At 34.5% G+C, this 21419-nt stretch overlaps 1 protein-coding gene across 5 annotated transcripts; it reads left to right on the forward strand.

Annotated features, from left to right (window-relative positions):
- The first annotated feature begins 606 nt into the window (after window positions 1-606).
- On the forward strand, window positions 607-16581 carry LOC110111837 (ankyrin repeat-containing protein At5g02620). Of its 5 annotated transcripts, none has more exons than XM_020843865.2 (4): window positions 607-988; window positions 1086-1514; window positions 8170-8579; window positions 15602-16581. In XM_020843865.2, exons 2-4 carry the CDS (start codon window positions 1160-1162, stop codon window positions 16463-16465), a joined length of 1629 nt encoding a protein of 542 aa, XP_020699524.1. In that variant the 5' UTR covers window positions 607-988; window positions 1086-1159; the 3' UTR covers window positions 16466-16581. The 5 variants fall into 5 exon arrangements, with proteins under 5 accessions (XP_020699524.1, XP_020699526.1, XP_020699525.1 ...); XM_020843867.2 differs by having other exon boundaries at window positions 607-795; window positions 1044-1514; XM_020843866.2 differs by having other exon boundaries at window positions 607-795.
- The last annotated feature ends 4838 nt before the right edge of the window (window positions 16582-21419 follow it).

The following is a 21419-nucleotide window of genomic DNA, read 5'->3' on the forward strand; positions in this document are numbered from 1 at the left end:
TTTTCGGGTTGACCCGGTAACCCGCCGGGTCAACCCGACCCGACCCATTTTATTAAACGGGTCAAATCTGTGAACCCGAACCCAACCCGTTTATCAAACGGGTCGGGTCCAACCCGGATTTTCCGGGTCGGGTCCAGATCGGGTTGTCGTGACGTGTCAAATATTGACACCCCTATGGTCCGGTATGGTGCTTGGCGCGACCCGACCCCACCCGACCCGCCCCGCCCGAGCTCATATTGACACCCCTATGGTCCGGTATCGGGTTGTCGTGACGTGTCAATTATTGGGTCAGGTGACCGGAGCCAAAAGATAAGTTCGGACAGCCAATAAAAATTTGCCGCGTCACCTTGCGCTTTAGTTGCGCTTTTTGACTTGCGCTTTAGTTGCGCTTTGGTTGCGCTTTAGTTGCGCTTTGGTTGCGCTTTAGTTGCACTTTTTGACTTGCGCTTTAGTTGCGCTTTGGTTGCGCTTTGGTTGCGCTTTAGTTGCGCTTTGGTTGCGCTTTAGTTGCGCTTTAGTTGCGCTAATTTTAAAATAATATTTTATTATTATCCGAACCTATCTTTGGGTTCGGTCACCTGACCCAATAATTTGCCTCCGTGGGAAGCGTTGGACTCTTGCGGCTGCTATTACCATGAAAGCTAGGCCTGCTTCCCAGTTCCCACAAACTCTATCTCTCTGTTCTTTTAGCTGTTTTGAAATTAAGAGAAGGCTAACTGGATTGATTAGTGTACTGGAAATCCATGATATTGGAGAAGCCGGTGTTTCTCTGATTGGAGATTTGTTTGGCCTGAGGTAAATGACAGTTTGGGCTATGATTTCAATAAGAGCTGGGGCTTTTTCCTTCACTTTTGGATTCAATGAACATGTCGATTTGGATGTTTTTTGAAGAAATAAAGTACATGGTTTGATTTTTAGTGTGGTTGAAGGAAAAGGTGCTGATATCCATTGAAGTGCTTGCTCGCTTTTCTACTGAGCTTAGAATCTGGTTTTGATTTGCTTTGAAGATTTCTGTGCATATTTTTTAATTTTGACATCCCCAGATGAGCAAGTTTTGATATATGGATCATCTCAAATCTTGGCAGTTAAGCTTATGATCTGGCTAAGACGACTTCAGTGATAGATTAAGGAAAAGCAAAGGGGGTCAACTCAACTGTGGATGGAGAAGCAGAAGAGTTTTAAGTATAGAGCAATGGAAAAGCAGAAGAGTTTTCTAGAGAGGAGGATCAAGGAAAGCCCCGGGAGGCGAGGAGATACAATGCTTCATCTGGCTGCAAGAGCTGGAAACCCTGTCGATGTTCGGAATATTCTTTCAGATTGCGGTGATGTTCAATTGAAGGATATGATTTCCAAGCAGAATCAGGATGGGGAGACTGCACTGTATGTTGCTTCAGAGAAAGGGCATGTTGAGGTGGTGTGCGAGATTTTGAAGGTGTCTGATTTACAATCAGCTGCTATCAAGGCCTGCAACAGCTTCGATGCCTTTCATATTGCTGCTAAACAAGGCCATTTTGGTATGGGTTTCGGGTCTGTCTTTTTTATCTTTGAACTTCCATTAATCTGCTTCTTTTTCTTTATTTCAGTTACAATTGAACTGCTTGATAACGTTTTTTAGGTTTGATAGCGCTTGGAATATTACATGTAGACGTTGACAATTAATATCCTTTTTTTTTTCACAAGCAAATGAGGATGTAGCCAACTATCATTTATTTTTCTACAAGTTGGGGTGCTGATCAAATCAATATATTTCTTAATGGTTTGGATCACAATTAATTAATCATATTTTATAGACTTAGAAGTTGCTCTTTGGATTCAAAGTCTTGTAATAATTTGAACATCACAATACACAGTTTGGTCCACCACACAACCGCTTATAAATAATTGATTTGTTGATCTTATACTTGTCTTTTCCATTATTTTCTTTCTCCTTTAATTTGACCTTAAAGTGTTTCTTCCATTTTCGCAACACAGTAATTTATAGACAAACTTCTTTTTATATTCCTTTTCATTTCTGAATTTAGTCTATTTTTCGTTGATTCCATTTCCTACATTAAAATCTATAACCAAATTCCAAGGTTTTGTGCACCTAATTAAAGGCCTTGCCTAGGTGTTTTCCTCCTTGATATGTACATATGTAGTCGGCAGCTAGCTCAGGAATTAGTGGATCTTTTTCTATTGAGTGTTCCTTTTAGTTTAATCTTTTTTCTTTTCGCCTGTTCTATCAGCACCAAGCAAAGCGTGTTCCTTATAGTGCTGAACCATTCTAGTACCTTATTATGGTGGTGTGCCTTCATTACACTTGAAAGTATATTTCCAGACGTGCACTATATTATATTAGCTTTTAGGTCTCATAGACAGCTATAATTCAGTTCTCAAGTATTTATAGGTTTATGGATGATGCGCCACAATAAAATCCATCTTATCAAGCACAAATCTCAATACAATTTTTTAATTACAATTTTCCAAGACTTAAGTTCAAGACCATTCTAATTTTGATTTCAATAAACTTATAGTTGAATTGAATGTATTGACAAGATAAATTTGATGGCACCAAAAAAATCTGATTTGAGTCCAAATAATCCCAAGTCAAACACTAATTTTGGGACATTAATTAAAGGATCAAATGATATATCTTTTTGCATGCTTATAGTCAAAACGAAAGTTTCAATGAGAGCAGCCCAACGAGCCCAATATCAATTATTTCTGGATCATTAGGACACTTAAATGCTAAAAAAATAATCTATGATCAAAGGGATAACACAGGACATCCAATGGAGAGTTTTGGGATTTTGGCTTTCTTTATATAAGAGAGACCTTGCCTTGAGATTAAAAAGAGGTTTAAGATATGGAGAATTTTGGAGCTATACCAAACCTTCGACACCGACGATTATCGCTACCTACCACTCATCCAACTATCATCAATCGACCTCCGTTGCCCGTCTACCATCACTTGGCCATCATTGTCAATTCACCTCACTCGACTGTCATCGCCCTAATGACATCTCTCGTTGCCGCCATCTGATCATTATTGTCCATCTATCATAATGTAATTGTCTTGGTTTGACCGTCGTTGCCCTATTGCCAATTCACAATAACATCATATGATAACTTCATATCATCACCCTCCACTACTTATCGAGCAAGTTATACTACAATTAGAATAGATTAAGCTTGAGTTCACTTTTTTGTAATCTCGTCTTCTCCAATTGAGGGGAACAGTAAACCACTGTAATTTTGCGTGCATAGTGGATCATTTCAATTGGGCTAGGTCCCATAGTTGTTTTCCCTTCCCGATTTTTCACATAAAACTATGACATCTTCTATTTTTCTCTCTTTTGTTTGCATGTGTGCAAGATTATTGTATAAAGCTAGGATATAAATTTATCTCTCTATCCTCATGAAATTTCTAGTCACAGTTTGACGCCATTTGTGAAAATCATACACTAACATTCTATAAACACTAGTTCAATGGTTGACAGAATATTTCTTACAATAATGGATCTTTTAGTTCCAATACTCATCAATCTAAGAATTAGTCCCACATCTAAGGGCAAAGTAATTTGGCAGGAGTATGTTCTCAAGGCCCAAAGTTGGAGTATCTGATGTATGAGATGGAGGAGCATCAAGCTAGAATACTTCGACTTTTGGAGGAAGTTGGTCTACAAAGTGTACCATCACAATATAATGAAGCCCACTAGACACAAAATCAATAATAGAATAGGGTTATATAATTTAAAGATACTTTTGCAAGGCTCCTTCATCGTCTTGCTAAAGTTCGTCCTCTCCCACGGCCTAATGTAGAATTCATTGATATTGTTACTTCAACTTATCCTTCTCTTAGCGCTTGACCAACTTGCAATCCTTTGCCAATGGTAGCAGCTTGACCAAACCTTGTCCTATAGATATTCCTCTTGACATATATTAGATGAGTTGTGATGCCTAGTTCAAGATGAATTTATGATAAGAGATTTAAACTTGCTCTCCAATGTTGTTTTTAAGAGTATTTGCCTTGAATAATGCAATCCTCTTGCATCCCATTCTAGTGGGGTAAAATTGTGAACAATTCGATTTTGAGGAGCTCCTGGGTCAATTCAAAGTCGGCTTGATGGCTTGGAGTTTAGTTTGAAATCGAATTGTGACTTGATTTATTCGATTTCGAGCTAGCTTGAATCAACATTGAATCAATTTTGATATGACTTATTCTAATTTCAAGTTGGCTTAAATGAAGTCGCTCGATCTTATATTAATCAAAATCAGTTAACAAAAAACTAAAAGAATTATGTTGTCACATGATTTCAAACTTTAGTCGGTGCGAAAAACTAAATGGACTTAATTGTCACATTGTATATCACTCAAGAAACCACCATGTAATTTAGAGTTCAACAAAAGTATATTAGATATAAATAAAAATTAAATTTTATAAATAAAAAAATATTTCGAGCCTATTTGAGCAAATCCATTTATAACTTAAAATTGTATCAAGCCAAAAATTTGGCTCATGTCTTAGCTTAATTGGCTCGATTTGTGTCAAAAATCGATTCAATCTTCGAGCTATCTTTGATTTTTAAGTTAAAATCTCAACCCTAATGATGAGTCCTCCGATCCATATGAGCATATCAATCATTATAGGATTATCACACATATTCAACAAGTTTTTAATATGCTTCTCCACTAGGTCTTTCGCGCTACTCTTCATGATTTAGTTTGTACTTGATTCTACTTGCTTTTCGATGATACTATCAATAATTTTGTGCATTTTACTTAACTTTTCATCAAACTGATTGTTGCTAGTCTAAGAATCATCATGGATTTATCCAATATTTCGAGAATTCCGTCAAAATGAAGGAGAACCCTTAGAAAAATATATTCAAAGATTTTTGCCTAAGCTCATTAAATTTTAGGAGTGGATCCTGAGTTGTTGTGAAGTGTCTTAGATATTCTCCCTAGGCCTTTATAGTCATCATTGATGCAGGAGATTATTGGTCTATTGTTGATCTTATTTAGAGAGTGAAAGTACAGATGATTGTCGATGAGGCTATCAATGGACTTAAAAAACAGTGCAAACAATCATCCAACAAACAAAAGAATGGTTAAGGTGTAACCCAAAAATCACAACGAAGAAAACATAAATAACAAAGAAATTATCATCTTTCTCATTGACCTTCTTTGCAATAACATGAAAATATATAGATAATAAGAGTACATTCTACCAAATAGATCTCGTGCCATTGTTCTGATGGCCATCCAAGATGAGGAGAAATATTAAGTGGCTTGATTCACTAAGGCTAAATACTGAAAATTAGGAGCATTATTTTCATTTTCACCAGAGTCGTACAGAAGCCACCAAAGCCTCTAAGCAATTGAAAGAAGAAATTGAGAGGCTAATTCAACAATATTACATTGAGTATTGAAAACTTTGATCTTTGTGATGAATGCATGTTTTAAAGGCCTCGCTTGCAAAAGATTGAGTCCACATCCTGTTATCCGATGAACATTTTTCACAAATAATATGGATTTGCTCTTTGCTTTTTAAAGAGGAGAGGTTGTAATGTGTGAATTTCTTACTTTAGAACTAAGATGTCTTTGCTTGGAGCCAAGAAGATTTGCCCAATATTGATCTTGTCACAGAATCACTAGTCATGCCTCTATGTAGAGGAGTACCGAGCCCTACAAATGAGGGAAGCGCACACCACCTACACAGGACAATTTTTAACCTCTTTTAAAAGATAGATTCAGAACCTATGAGAGGGAATTGATAGAAGTGAGCTTTCTCTTCCCAGTTGGGGTTTTTAAAGAGAGGAGTTACAATTTTTTTTATAATTTTGTAAAAAATTTGAGATTTTTTGCAAAAATTTGACAAATCTTTTATCTGTTGTAGAAAAAAAATTTAAGCAGTTACTATAGTTCTTGCATGCTCTCCTATGATGCTTATTGTTTCTGTATGTTATATTCAATTTTGGCATTTTTAAAGCCCGGCAGAGTTTCTATAACCAATTTTGATCAAATTTGAGTTGGAGCAAAATATTGTCATTTTTTACTTAATTTGCACAACAACTTAAGCGAATAGTGAAATTATAGCGTGGGAGAATTTACTTGATTCATAGCCCTAAGGGGAGATCCACGTTATGATTTTTTTCAAAATTATATTTTTACATTGCAAATTTTTTCAAACATTCTATATATATTTTAAGACGATGCATACTTTAATGTCTAAAAATTGGAGAAAAATGACACTAGACCAAAAAAATCATTTGATCTAGCAGGAATCTAACATATCAATGAGACGAACCCGATGACACCAAAAGTAATATGATTTGAGCCCAAATCAAATAAAATATGATTAAAAAGTTTAGGACATTAATTGAAGAATCAAATGATCTCTAATCTTGCATGTTTATAATTAAAATGAGTGTCTCGATTAGCTAATGAGCCAAAGATCATTTAATTTTGATGCCGAGAAGACACTTAAATGCTAAAAAAATGATCTAAGATTAAGATGATCAATATAGGCGGTCTGATGAAATATTTTGTGATTATGATTAGATTTATCAAAATGTTACTAAAATAAATAAATAAATATATCCCCTTTCCCTACACGAGAGTGAGTTTGACTTGAGATTGGAGAGAGTTTGAAAATATGGAAAACTTTAGAGCTCTTACCGACATTTTACGTTGAAGATCGCCGCCAGCCACCGCCATATTTTGACAATTATTGCTCAACCTTCGTCGCCCAACCTTTGAGCCTATTCACTGTCGTACCACCACGTAGTTCTCATAGTTCATTCACGGTCATCCCATCAAAGTAGTCCAACTACTGTCGCCTGACCACCATCGTCTGCGTGTTATCATTTGACCATCTTCATCTGGCTATCATCATCCGACTATTGTTGTTTGACCACTGTCATTCTACCACCAACACTCGACTGACATCATATGAGCGTTATCATCACCTTTTAGTACTTTTTCAATTAGCTTTACTACAATTACAAGAGATCAAATTTGGGTTCACTTTATAATTTCGTCAGCTCCAATTGAGGGAAAGAGTAGACCTTTATAATTTTACTTACATAATGGATCATTTCATCTGTATTGGGCCTTGAAAAATTTTTCTCTTACATTTTTTTTCTCATAAAAGCTCTAATTTCTCCTGCGTCTCTCTTTTGTTTATGTTGTGCAAGATTTCATGCAAAACTAGGATGTAAAATTGTCTTTCTATCGCCTCAATTTTCTTGCACAATGAATGAAGCTACTTAGTCTGGCTGCTTTTTCGACAATGTTAAGGTTGAAATTACATCATTTAGCATCCATTTATAATAGAAGTAAAATTCTACATGCAACAAGTACATGTAATTGTTTTAAATTTTGTACGTTTATTGGTTTAAAGTTGTTCTTTATTTCCTGAAAAGTGATTACACTTCTAATTACTTTTAATTTTAATCTTAATAAGATGGTTAGAATTTAGACAAATATTATTTGCCATTCTCTCAATTATTGAAAATTCTCTCTTCTTAGAGTTGCCAATAATAAATGCATGACATAGTATTGCTCCATTAGTTTTACACCATGAATCTTGACCTTGAAGTCTTAGAGGTCTGTCTTCTAGAACTGCAAAAGCCTTGTCATGAGTTGTATATGAGATCTTAGTTTCATCCTCAAGTTGCAGTTGAATCTAGAGAAAATGTACTTGTGGTATGATTTTGAAAAAAGAGCAAATAGCTCAGTTAGATGTCATGAATCTATGAAGCCTACCTCGTTCTTGTAGTTGGGAGGTTCTGCTCCTAAGAAAAATGTCTTGAGTTTGAAGCTTGCATCGTATTTACAGAATTGTGCATGAATTTAGTAAATTCACGCAAAGTTCCCCTAAAGATATCATAAATCTGCTTAACATATGTTTTCTAATAGCTGCCAGCATCTGAAGAGTGTTTCTTTTATTAGGTTACTTAGATTAGTAAAGCTGTTGAATCATAAACCATAGTTTGCTTCAGAAACTACCTGGACATTCAAAGTGATTAAAAGTATACCGGCCATAGCTTTTGAGATAATAAGCATGCTTTGAGATATATAGTATGCTTATATAAGTTTTTTATTGTTATGCTTGATTTTCAATTTTCTGTCATTCATTCCGTACCAAGTTTTAGTATCATGATCCGCATTTACATCTTGTTACAGGAGTTCTAAAGGAGCTCTTGAATTCGTTTTCCTCATTAGCTATGACAACAAGTTCGTCAAATGCTACTGCTCTGGACACTGCTGCAACTCAAGGTCATGTTGACATAGTTAATCTTCTTTTAGAAACAGATGCAAGTCTAGCCAAGATTGCTCGGAACAATGGAAAAACTGTTCTACACTCAGCAGCCAGGATGGGGCATGTTGAAGTGGTGAGGTCCCTTTTAAGTAAGGATCCCGGCATTGGAGCAAGGACTGATAAGAAGGGACAAACAGCATTTCACATGGCTGTAAAAGGAAATAATGTAACTATTGTACTCGAACTGTTGAAACCTGACTCTTCCATTGTCAATGCAGAAGATAATAAGGGCAATACTCCACTGCATATCGCGACAAGGAAAAATCGTCCCGAGGTCAGTTATATCATCTTCGCAATACACACTTTGTTAGTAGAAAGCAATAATTTTTATGAAGCATGTCCACAATACTAGCCATCTTAGGCTTTATTTGGGATGATTTTTTTATTGCTTCTTAAAATAACTTTCTAGTACAAAAGTTGAAATTTTGTACTTGAAAGCTGCAAAAAAGTCATCCCAAATGAAACCTCAATTAGCTAAACAGAGTGATTACTATTTTCTTTTTCATGTTAAGCAACATGCCTTTCCACATGTTTTGCAAAAAGAGGCAAGTCTGCTTTTATTTCTAGAGGTTTTTACCAATATGACAGCAAATATGTCGTTTTGATGGAATAAAATCAAGCTGTATGCAAGTAGTTAGTTGGCGTCCCCAACCAATTTTATTACTGTTGAATTGCTTAGTCCTTTCAAGAAAATTTTGAAATTTAGATTTCAAGTTCTATATCTGGCGATAATGTTTATAACTTACCCTTTTTTTTTTGAAATGAACTATCGTGAAAAATGAGTATCTGGTAAGCTTTTAACTTTACTTCCTTACTAGAGCACTTTTAGCATAGAACTTCAGAAGTTCTGGATATGAAGCCTATTTAAATAATCCAAGTTCGTTCGTTCAGGTTATTCTTCAGAACTTCCTTGAGGTCTAAAGGATTTCTTTTCTTTCCTTTTTATCATTGAGAAAATGCTCTTATCTAGCCATTGCGCCATTGCCTTGGCATAGGAATATGACATGCATTTATAGCTTGCAATTGCACGTCTCACTGTAGCATTCGTCCTAGCCTTAAAGTTTAAAATAAAGTTTTAAGTTTATAATTGTCATTTTGTTCTTTTGAATCATATCTCATAAATATATAATAGAGAGATTGTCACTCCCCATTTCGACCCCTCTCCAGCCAACCATGAGGGCGAACAATATAGGCTGTTGTATTTCCCCCATTAGAGACTTATGAACAATTCACCCCATTTTTTACAAGCGGAATATCTCACCTGAATTACAGGATTTTCCTCAGAACAAATTTCTTAATTTCTATTGTCTCGATATCTTGTTCTTGCGTAAATAACCTGATTATAATAATTTTCTCAATTTAATATAAAATCTAAATTGACAACTCGAAGTTAAATCACTTAAGCTTGAATAATATTGTTACCTCAAATTGATTTTTCCTCATTCAAGTCTCACCTCTATAAACTTGATTGAAACTCAAATTATAAAGGAAAATATTAAAATAGGTTTCTTAAAATAGGTCTCTTCCTCTTTTCATCTTCTTTTCCCTTTTCTTAGGTTGTTTTATTAGATAATATGGAACAATCTAAATTATCAATTATGTAATTAAATTATCCTATAAATTATCCCTACTCTAAATTTATCTATTTACCCTTTATTACACTGAATTTTAGAAAAATAGGATTTTGCTATAGTACAATAAGCAGCTACAGTAACATTTAGTATAATCTTAAAGCAATTATTCAATAGCTAATTTAATTTATAAATATTACCATGCCTAATTATATCTATGTACCTTTATATATATCAAAATGATCAAAATGAAATGTAAAATTTTTAAGAATAATTTTGATAATTTTTGGAATGTGCAAAAATTACAATATAAATTTTAAGGGATATTTTTAGCTCACATTTTTTAAAATTTAATGTTAAAATTTGGGTATTACAGAGGTTGGCTTGGAGGAATAATTATATTTCCTAAATTGTGACTTGGATCTCACAAGTTTGTAGAATGAAAACAATTATTTGCGATGCAAATGAAATAATGTTGAATACATCGACCTTTCCTAGACCACTAAACTGGAGGAGACTCGTGCACTTTGTATTCCAAACTCATAATTAATTAATTATATATTGCTTTATCTGTTGTATGGCTGTAATCCTCAAGTGTTCATTTATCTTTTCCTTGGTTTAACCCCAAGAAAAATAAAGTCAACCATCTTAATTTCTTTTTTCTTATCGACCTCCTAAAATCAGCCACAGTGACTGACCTGTTTAGCCCATCAATCAATGGCAAAGAATGTGAACTTAAAGGCTTGGTCTAACCTTTTATCTATCAGCTACCTGCCTGTACATATAACTTCCTTCAAGTTGTCATCTAGTACTGTTGATACTTAAGTAGACTGAGAGCATCAAGTTTTTGACGTGGTGGTCACTGGAAGAAGAGATTGCTAGCAAACCAAACAATAAAACAGTAAAGCAGAAAATATGAGTATTGTCTATTCTAACTTCTTCCCAGTAAAATACAACTATATATATGTCTGTTCTCTATGAAGAAGTATATTTCCTTCTTGCTAAAAAACACCTAAACAGAAAAAGTTACTTATGTACTATCAAAACAGAAAAAGGAAACTACGGTAGCGGGTAATAACTTTAAAATGGAAATAGCAATAAGATAAAATGTTCCTTAAGCTCTTCCTTGTATTAGATGCACCGCAGCAGGACCCCCCGGTGGCAGGAATACTCATATCCGACGAGTCAATGGCAGCTGGAGCATCATCCGGTGGGTGGTAAGGATATAAATAAAAAACATTAAAAGTAGAGGAAGTGTTAAACTTAGCAGGTAAATTAATAACATTAGCATTATTATTGATCTTTTTCATAATTGGAAACGGGTCAATCTTTCGTCTGCTTAATTTAGAATAGGTGCTGGGTGCAAAATGTTTGCGCCGCAAACAAATCATGACTAAATCACCTGGGTTAAATACTTGTGCATGATGGTGGATATTCGTTGCTAACTTGTATTTTTCGTTTGATTGTTGCAGCTTGCTCCTAGCACCTGAGAGTATAGTAACAAATTGGTCAGCAAAAGCTGAAGTGGATTTACTCTTACATTTTGGAATAACAGAAAGATCGATTGTATAATGTGGCCTCTTTGTATAAACAGTACAGAAAGGACAACATCCTGTTGATCAGTTTGGCATAGAGTTATAGGAAAATTCGACCTTACTGAATACATCATCTCATAGTCTTGGATAAGGTTGTGGACCGATTAATGGACTGGAAGAATGAGAGGTTAACGGCTTGATGGTTCGATTGGGTTCGAACTGAATGACGTACTTATTATATTTAAACATTATATAATCTAATAATAAAAAATAAAAATTAATTGAATAAATTTATTTGGAGACAATCAAAATAACAACATTGTTTTCAAACCAAGCCACTAAGTAGTGTGTATTTCATACTTATCACAAGTATACAACTTGAGATATAGAGATCTGACGACAAAGTTGGCATAAAACATGAAACCAAAATTATGCAATCTACAACAGTGGAATTTTAGAGTCAACTAGAAAAATATATTATTTGATTTCCTTCTCTTCAATTAACCATACCAATTTACTTTCATGGGTTATCTACAAGCCTATTGTTTTTCGTTATAATAACAAAGGCGGAATATGCTTTATAAATATAAAGAAATGGATAGAAATCAAGACTTTGGCTTCCATACCATCTTGATAACCTTTGTCAATCAATGCAAAAAAAAGTCTTGGGATCGAACATGGCTCAACACTATTAATGGTTAACACTCAAGCATAAGCCAACAATTTTGTAAGTTTTGAATATAAAAAATCAACATTGAATATTTTGATGGACTGGCTGAGCTTGTGGGCCCCACTAGGGTGGACGGCGGGGCAAGGAGAGAGGGGGCTCAAAAGAGGATTAATTACTTACCATAGAAGATCAAAATTGGGTGGGAATTAGAAATGTTTATTAGGGAAATAGGGCTGATTTGATTGGGAGAAAATTTGTAAGGTTTATTTAGGGAAAGATGGCTGATTTGAATTCAGATTTGGGAGGAAATTATTTAGAGAGAGAGATGTTTGAATTCAGATTTTGGAGGCAATTAGGAGAGCTTATTTAGGGTTAATTATGTTGTTTTATTTTCATTATGTGATTTGTGTGTTTGTTGTAGTTTTTTTTTTTTTGCAGTTGTTCCTAACAACTTCTAGGGTTTGTGGAGAGTCGGTATACCTCTGGAATAGTAGATCAACTTGTATTTTGGTTTGTTGTGCCTATATCAATAAAATTAGCCAATAATCTCTTTCTTTCTCGTTGATTTCTTCTATGTTTTTTCTTAGTTATTGTTGTTTTTGATGTGTGGAGATCGGATTCCTATCATATTCTAATTAGCAAAGAGTAGAAAATCAGATAATCCATGACAAAATAGATCATAAACAGCTTGCTAGTGAATTTAGGAACATTTAGGATCATAACAATAGCAAACTTCAACAAGATAACCAAGCCAATAGCATGGCAAGGCAAAGCAACAGAGAAGTGAAGCCAAAAACTCGCATGTGTGCATTAAAACAAAGAAACATGACAACAACCAAGCTCGGGTCAATTCTAGCTAATTGCGACAAACAACGAAATCAAAACAACATATACTCATGCATAAATCATCTTATCTCAAAACTTTGCAAAAGAAATCGAATTTTTTGGCCGATATATGGAGGAAAAGAACTGAAAAATTATTATTTGTGGTGAAAATTGCAATATGAATAGAAATCAATTGATACTCACAGCTAATAATATTGTAAGTCAATGATAAATAGAAACCGAGTATCGACTTAGATTAGGGGATATGTCAGCAACGATGAATAGCGTTGGCAATGCCTTCGTCTCATGCAATAGGTCGCGCTTAGGAATGAGAACTAGGTCTGGTTCGGGGGCTGGAACGAGAAGAAGCTGAGCAACGAATGAGAATTAATAATTATGATTTAAGAAATGGATTTCTTTGATTTGACCATTTGATCTTAAATCAATGACTAGGAATTCACTATTTTAAACTGCGTGGTTTTTGAAAAACCGGTCCAATCCGTCTGTTTAGGGGCAGGGGTCAAACCACAATTTTCTTGCTCTCCCGTGTGGTTTTGCTCAAATGCAGTTATCGTAGCTGACGGAACCAACCGCCTGATCAGTTCCCGATTGAACCGGCTAGTCTGGTCCGGTTTTTAAAACCATGACTCTTGAGTGTTCTTGGACAAGGTAGCGAAGCATATTTCCAAGTGTATGATTGATGACTTCAGTTTACCCATCCATTTGTGGATGATATGCATAACTTAATTGGATGTCGGTGTGCAATCGCTTCCATAACTCACGTAAAAAATGACTAATAAATTTGACATCATGATCCAAAGTGAGACTTTGCATGATACCATGAAAACGAACAATTTCATTAAAGAACATTCATGTTATGTCGAGTGCATCAAAAGTTTTCTTACATGCAATAAAATATGCTATATTTGAAAACCGATCAATAACTACCATAATGAAATTGTTACCTCATTTAGTACGAGGTAACCCCAAAATAAAATCCAAACTTAAATCCTCCCGAATTGAGTTTGGAATCGGTAAAGGAGTATAAAAGCATGTATTCTGATTGCATCCCTTATAATTTTGACACTGAGCATCTTTCAATAAAATGAGCTGTGTCTCTTCGCAAATGAGTCCAAAAAATTTCTGTTGAAGTTGTGCAATTGTATTTTCACAACCTACATGAGCGGACAATCCTCCACAATGAATTTCCTTAATAATCTACTGTCGCCATGATGATTCTGGAATGCACATAAGGTTATTTTTGAATTAAAAATCAGCAGAAAATTCATTGCATAAACATTTCTACCAAATGGGACCAAAATATGGATCTTCTGCATACAATTCTTTCAGGCAATCAAGCCCAGTAATCTCCATTTGTAAACCCATTATTGTTTTTCAAAACAAAAGTAAACTTCTGTAAAAATAAAACCCACTTAGCATGCATTCGATTTATGTTTTTTTAGTGTCAATAAATTGCAAAGCTTTATGGTCACTACAAAAACTGAAATCTTGATGTAACAGTGTTCCCTTTGCTGCACGGCATGAACTATTGCGTACAACTCATGTTCATAGGCCGTCCATTGCTGCCTTGCTGGACACAATTTCTCGCTGAAGAATTCAATGGGCTTATTTTCTTGCATTAGCACAGCTCCAATGCCAATATTAGATGCATCAATATCTAAGGTGAATGGCTTATCAAAATCAGGCAATGAGAGAACTTGTGCGGTAGATAAGGCAGTTTTGACGGCTTCAAAATTACACTGTTGCTCCTCGGTCCATTGGAGTTGCTTTAGTTTCAAATAGTCTGTAAGTGGTGCCATAAGAATACTAAAACCTCGTATAAATCTTCGCTAAAACTCGGCAAGTCCATGAAAACTGCACGCATCAAAAAATATTTCGGTGTAGGCCATTCTACAATTGCAGGAACCTTCCTAGGATCAACCTGAACCCATTTGCATGAAATAATGTAATCAAGAAATGAGATACCGGCTGTGGCAAACTTGCACTTTCATAACCCAACTCATCTCATAAGGATTAAGATTCTTTGTAGTTTTAAGTTGTAAAGCCTAAACCATGGAGCGCAAAATGACATTTTCAGTGTAACTGCTAATAAAATTTCAGATTTTCATGAATAAAAAGAATTTTGGCAATTGTATGCATCCATTTCTGACCATTATGTTTAAGAATTGCAGCGGTATAAAGGCCATCTTGACCATAGATTGAGAAAATGCGTGTTCAAATTTGTTAATTTACTATTTATGGCCATCTTGATCTAGTCTTTCGCTCAAGAATTGTTCCATGTACAGTCTTTCAGAATTCATTGAGTGAGCACGATATATCAAACTTGTTTACTTGATTGCCAAATATTCCAATAGAGGTGTGAAAATGCTTAGGAGATGAAGGAATTTCTTGGTTTACTAAACTTTTAATATTATTTTGAAGACAAAAAAGATGCCTGATGAGTGGAGATTGAGTGTATTGAATCTTATTTTTATGAATAAAGGTGATGCACAAGTTTTGTGTGAATTATAGAGGAATTAAATTAATGTGACATACTTTAAAACTATGGAACAGATTTATGGAGCATGTTTTGCGGTTAAGACCAAGTTTCTAAATATTATTGCCTTGTTTCATCAATAAAACTGACTGGTCAATTTAGAAGTCATCGTCAATCTTTCCTCTCTCGTCTTTGCAGATTGTGCAGACTCTAACTTCAGTTGAAGGCATTAATGTCAATGCACTTAATAGAGCAGGCGACACGGCTCTTGCCATTGCGGAGAAAAATGGCCTGGAAGAAGTTTCTGCCATCTTGAGGGAAGCTGGTGCCGTGTCTTCCACTGAGCAGGACAACCACTTGAACCCAGCAAGACAATTGAAGAAAACAGTTAGTGAAATCAAGCATGACGTCCATACCCAGCTCAAGCAGACCCGACAGACTGAGATGCGGGTCCAACACATTAAGAAGCGACTCAGAAAAATTCACATCGGTGGCCTCAACAATGCCATCAACTCAAACACAATTGTCGCCGTGCTCATCGCCACCGTAGCCTTCGCCGCCATATTCACGGTGCCAGGCCAGTTTGTTCAGGAGCCGGCCGACGGGTATAAGCTTGGTCAAGCCAACATTGGCAACACTGCATCCTTCATCATCTTCCTTGTTTTTGATTCCCTTGCGCTCTTCATATCTCTTGCTGTTGTTGTGGTCCAGACTTCTTTGATAGTTGTGGAGCAGAAGGCGAAGGAACTTATGGTTTTCATTATCAACAAGCTTATGTGGGTGGCTTGCCTTTTTATTTCCATCTCTTTCATCTCTCTAACCTACATTGTGGTTGGCCGGAAAGACTGGTGGCTGGCATGGGGCACAATGGCAATTGGTGCATCAATTATGCTCACCACAATAGGATCAATGTGCTACTGTATTGTTATCCACAGAATAGAGGAGAAGAACTTGAGAAATATTGGAAGGGGCTCTGGGAGCAGATCCAGATCATGGTCTCTGTCAGTTTTCTCAGACTCTGAGCTGGTAAACAACGACCACAAAAGTTTTTATGCTCTTTAGATTCAAGCAACTTATACATTCATGTTCATGTTCGCTAAAATATGAAGTTGTTAGTGTATACTGCTTATTTGGAAATAATATTAAGAAATCGTTTCATTAGAAGAGTATATTCTTTAGAGAAAAAGTGTTATATTTTTCCTTAATTATATATATATATATATATATATATATATTCTTCCTATCATTGTCATCTTGAATGTCTATAAATAGTCATCATTGTTTAGCGAATAAAATGATCAAAATTTGTCATCATAATATATAATATCATAATGAGAGTGATCCCAACCCTCTTACCTCGTATTAATTATTCTGTGTAGAGGTTGGACATAGAATGATGTACAAAAATCAACCAAAATGCGCTATGTCACCCCTTCGTTCGGTACCGCGGCTCAATACTGCTTAGTACCGCTCGGTACCGTTGACGTGACGCATTTTGATTGGTCTCCAGACATCAATCTGTTTCCGGCCTCTACACGGAATAATTTCTCCTTACCTCAACCCCTTTTTGCTGTCATTTATTGCTTGTGTGTGCTGCAGCACTCGCACATCTGCTATCTTATCAATTGGCTTCCTTTGACCACTTTTGCTAATGTCATAACCATTTGTATTTTTGGATGCTTTTGATTTGTTTGCTTTTGTTTTTCAATATGGTGATAAACTTTATCCTAAAGACAAACAGTGTATCTTCGTTGAGTACTCTTGATCTAAATAAGCACACCACTGTTTTGATCTGTTTTTACTTCTATAGATCGCACCATTTATGAAAGTTCATATTTTTTTCTCCCTCCAACTCTGCTACATCTTCTTCTACAATTGCTCATCTACCTCTTTGTTATCTCTATGCCTTCTCGTTCTCTACAAGTTTGCATCAACTGACCTTATCCTCTCCAAGTAATAACATCTTCACCACCATTATCTGCCCTCGGTTAGAATCCACCAACTAAAGGAATGCCCATTGCCCACAAGTCTAATGCTTCGTTTGAGATGGCTTTCTTCTTGCTTCTTAAAGTAGCTTTTTAGTACAACAACTAGAAAGCTGCTTTAAGAAACAGTAAAAAAAACACCTCAAACGAAGCCTAAGTTTCATTTTACTTTGCAGTGAAGTAATTGAACAACGGTTTATCATTTGCCTATATTGTATAAAGTAATAAGTAAAGAAGGCTATTTTTTATGCTAGAAACAACCATGTCCATTGGACTCAACAAGGATTTGATCTACATGTAAGACTTTTAATTTAGTATATTGACTTATGAATTATATGGTCAAATTTTATTTAGGCTTTATTTGGTACCATTTTCAATTTTTTTTTTTTTTTTTGTAAAGCGGTGTAGTGAAAGTAATTTTTAAAAGCTATTGTAGAAAGCATTTTTCCAGCATAACTTTTTTTTTTAACCAGCAAAATAGCAATTTTCGAATAGAATTATAGTTACGGTTTAAAAAGTAAAGCAATAAAAAAATTGTCCCAGATAAAATCTAAGTTCATAAAAATTGGAAAGCAAAAAATACATATAATTAATTCTACACTAATATATCTGAGTGAAGTACATAGAAAAACAGCTCACCTTATCTGTTGGTTAAGAGTTTAGACTACCAACTACGAGGTCTCGAATTCGAATATTTTATATGCGATTTGTGTTTGATTCTGTCTTAATTGACCTAAATGTCCCCCCGCAAAAAAAAAAGTACATAGAAAGTGTAATAAAGAATATAAATGATTGTATAAAATTTGCATTTACCTAGTTGCCATCTACCCTCACTCTTCGCATCACAAAGATCATATATATATATATATTATTTTTTAAAAAAATATGTTAAAATATTCTGATACAAAATTATATTAAAATGAATTTATATATTTGCTCTAAGAATATTAGTGCTGTGAATAAAAAGATTAAATTTGGTTTGCTCAAAAAGAAAAAAAAATGGAAAAAATATTTAGTACCACTGATCAATTTTGTGGACAAAAATCTTATAAGAAATTTCCGATCTTAAAAATACTACTATGAATTTTGTAAATAAAAGATTTAAAAAGCATAAAAGTCATCTTTTTTATATTGATTATTTTATATTAAAGGATCGCTATAGATTGAGAGTTATCATCTGATGGAAGAAAATTTTGATTTATGACAAAATTTTAATAATAGTGCCTTGTTCTAAGAAGATAAGCAAATATTACTATGAAAAAAAATTCTGCCTCTTCAAATTTTATTATGTAAAAGTATCCAATACTTTATTTTGAAATTTATTCAAGAAAATATATGTATATATTAGAATATTCTTAAGCATCTCCAAAGCACTAGAACCTTGAAAAGAAAAAAAATGGTAGGGTGTGACTTAGAGCTTCTCCAGCCGTTCGGCAAACAGGTGAATGGAGAGCCTCAGACGTTGCAACCGAACTCCATTTTTTGCCGGCATTCAGTCACTGATGAACAGTGTGACGCCAATATTGGCGTCACTGATGAACAGTGTGACTCCAATATTGGCGTCACACTGTTCACTTTCGCCATTTCTTCTCTCTCTATCGAACTCCGTCTAAGAAAGGCGCGAAAGAAACGACGATGATTTCGGGGCAAAATGGTGTTCCACTGGAGATGAATCACGACACTTTTTGATTTTACTGCATTTTGCAGTGAAAAATGAGAGTTTCGGTTGGAGATGCCCTTAGAGCTTCTCCAGCCGTTCGACAAACAGGCGAATGGAGAGCCTCAGACGTCGCAATCGAACTCCATTTTTGCCGGCATTTAGTCGCTGATGAACAGTGTGACGCCAATATTGTTGGCGTCGCACTGTTCACTTTCGCCATTTCTTTCTCTCTACCGAACTCAGTCTGAGATAGGCGCGAAAGAAACGACGATGATTTCGGGGCAAAATATAATGGCGTTCCCCTGGAGATGAATCACGACACTTTTTGATTTTACTGCATTTTGCAGTGAAAATTGAGAGTTTCGATTGGAGATGCCTTTAGGCTTTGTTTGCGACGTTTTATTTATTACTTTTAAAAGTAAATTTTTAGTATAATTTTTTTAAAGTTTATAAAATTTTTGCACTAAAAACTACTTTAAGGAGCAGTAAGAAAGCCGTCTCAAATGAAACCTTAGAAATGATTTCACTAGTATATGATATTAGTTACATATGATATCTTTTTCTCAAAGTAGGGGAAAGTGTTGATACAATATAGTTATATGAACTGTGAAAGATAAATTTCATTATAGAAGTTGAGGAGCATTATAACACATTTGATCATTTACCTTTGATGAGAAGACCAATATGTCCAATATAAAATTAGTGTTGGCATTAGAAATAACAGTTGATATCGATAGTGTGCATCGATCTTTGTTGGCGATAGTGAATATCAATATTATGATAATCTTTGTAGTTTGTTTGACCATTCACCTTTGAGAAGAGGAGACCAATGACTAAGATGTCCAATATAATCTTGGTGTTTTCATCAATAGTCATAGTCCTCGTGATGCCTTTCGTTAATATTGTGAGCGGGGATAAGCAACGAAATAGATAATTATCGATCAACCTTACATTGATGATGTGTATCAACTTTGCTGGCGATGACATACATCAAAGACGTATTATTTAAATATAATACTACAAATTTTTTGTTTTCTTACATCTCAACAGATTTTTATTAAAAATAGACAATTTTTTGAAAAAAAAAAATAATTTCGGAATATATCCTTATACAAATTATATTAAGGTAGATTAAAAAATTATTGAATTATTTTAATATTAGTATAATACTAATCTTTAATTAAATTTAATTATTTTCAATGTCATATTATAACGCAAATTATTATTATTTTTTAAATCATTTTCATAAAAATTTCTATAATTATTTCCTTAACACCATCTTTGTCCCCCGCTGCTTCTCTCTCTTAATCAATACCATATTCTACTCTCTCTCTCTCTCTCTCTCTCTCTCTCTCTCTCTTCTTTCTTTTTTGTCCAAACCTGCCATAAATTTTGGGTGAGGCGTCTCTGCTCACCATCTTTTAGCCTCCGCGCGGAACGCTCGCCTCTATCCTCGAGAGAAAGAGTGAGGCAAAACGAAAGAAAACGACCCAAGCTGAGACTCAATTACTACACTCAGTAATACTATAGCTTCAGACATAGAAAGAGAAAGATCATCATATAGAGAGAGAGGAAGCTTAAACAGCTACAACGAGGTATGGCTAAGCCACCGCCGCCGCCGGACCCGGCGGTCGGTTGCCGGCGGCCGGCAGACTCCTTCTCCATTGTTTTCTTCTCTGTTATTTATTTACTGTTTATAATATTTTCCTTTCAATAGTATTCATGGTCGATCGAGTTTTTCTTCTTCTCTTACTCTGCGTTTTGAGTGATTTTTTGGCAGAAAATTTGTCTTAGTTGACAAAACTTTCATTATTTGCTTTCACTCATTTTATATGTTAAAGAACAGAATCATTATATTTCAGATGTGCCCTTTTAACTGAATAAATTTTACATTATAACAAATTTTTTTTTTTTGCAAATATACATTTTTTCAAAATTTAAAATAATGAAAAAGAGCTCTTATTATTATTTTTTACAACGTTTTTTAGTTTTTACTCATCCGATGGCATGTTTTTTTTAATTATAAATAAATATTTTGCTTCATCAAATTATTAAATGTTTTTACATTCATGTAGTTTATCAAATGTTTTAGTTTATACATAGTGGGAAATTAAAGAGTTAAAACAATATATAAAAATAATATAAAAATCTTATTTTCATGCTCAAAGATGAAATTATTTTTTTTATTTTATTTCATATCATGACATTATAAGAGAGTAAATTAATTTAAAATTAGTATTATATATAGTTGATCAAAGTAATATTAAGAAGCATTTTTATTAATTTTATTTATACTAAATAATTGTGTTCCTTTCATATCTTTTTAGATCTCTGACTTTGAGAAGTATTTTTATTAATGTATTTTTTTCTT

This window comes from Dendrobium catenatum, unplaced genomic scaffold, assembly GCF_001605985.2.
Source record: "Dendrobium catenatum unplaced genomic scaffold, ASM160598v2 fragScaff_scaffold_621, whole genome shotgun sequence".
NCBI classification, from domain to species: Eukaryota; Viridiplantae; Streptophyta; class Magnoliopsida; order Asparagales; family Orchidaceae; genus Dendrobium; species Dendrobium catenatum.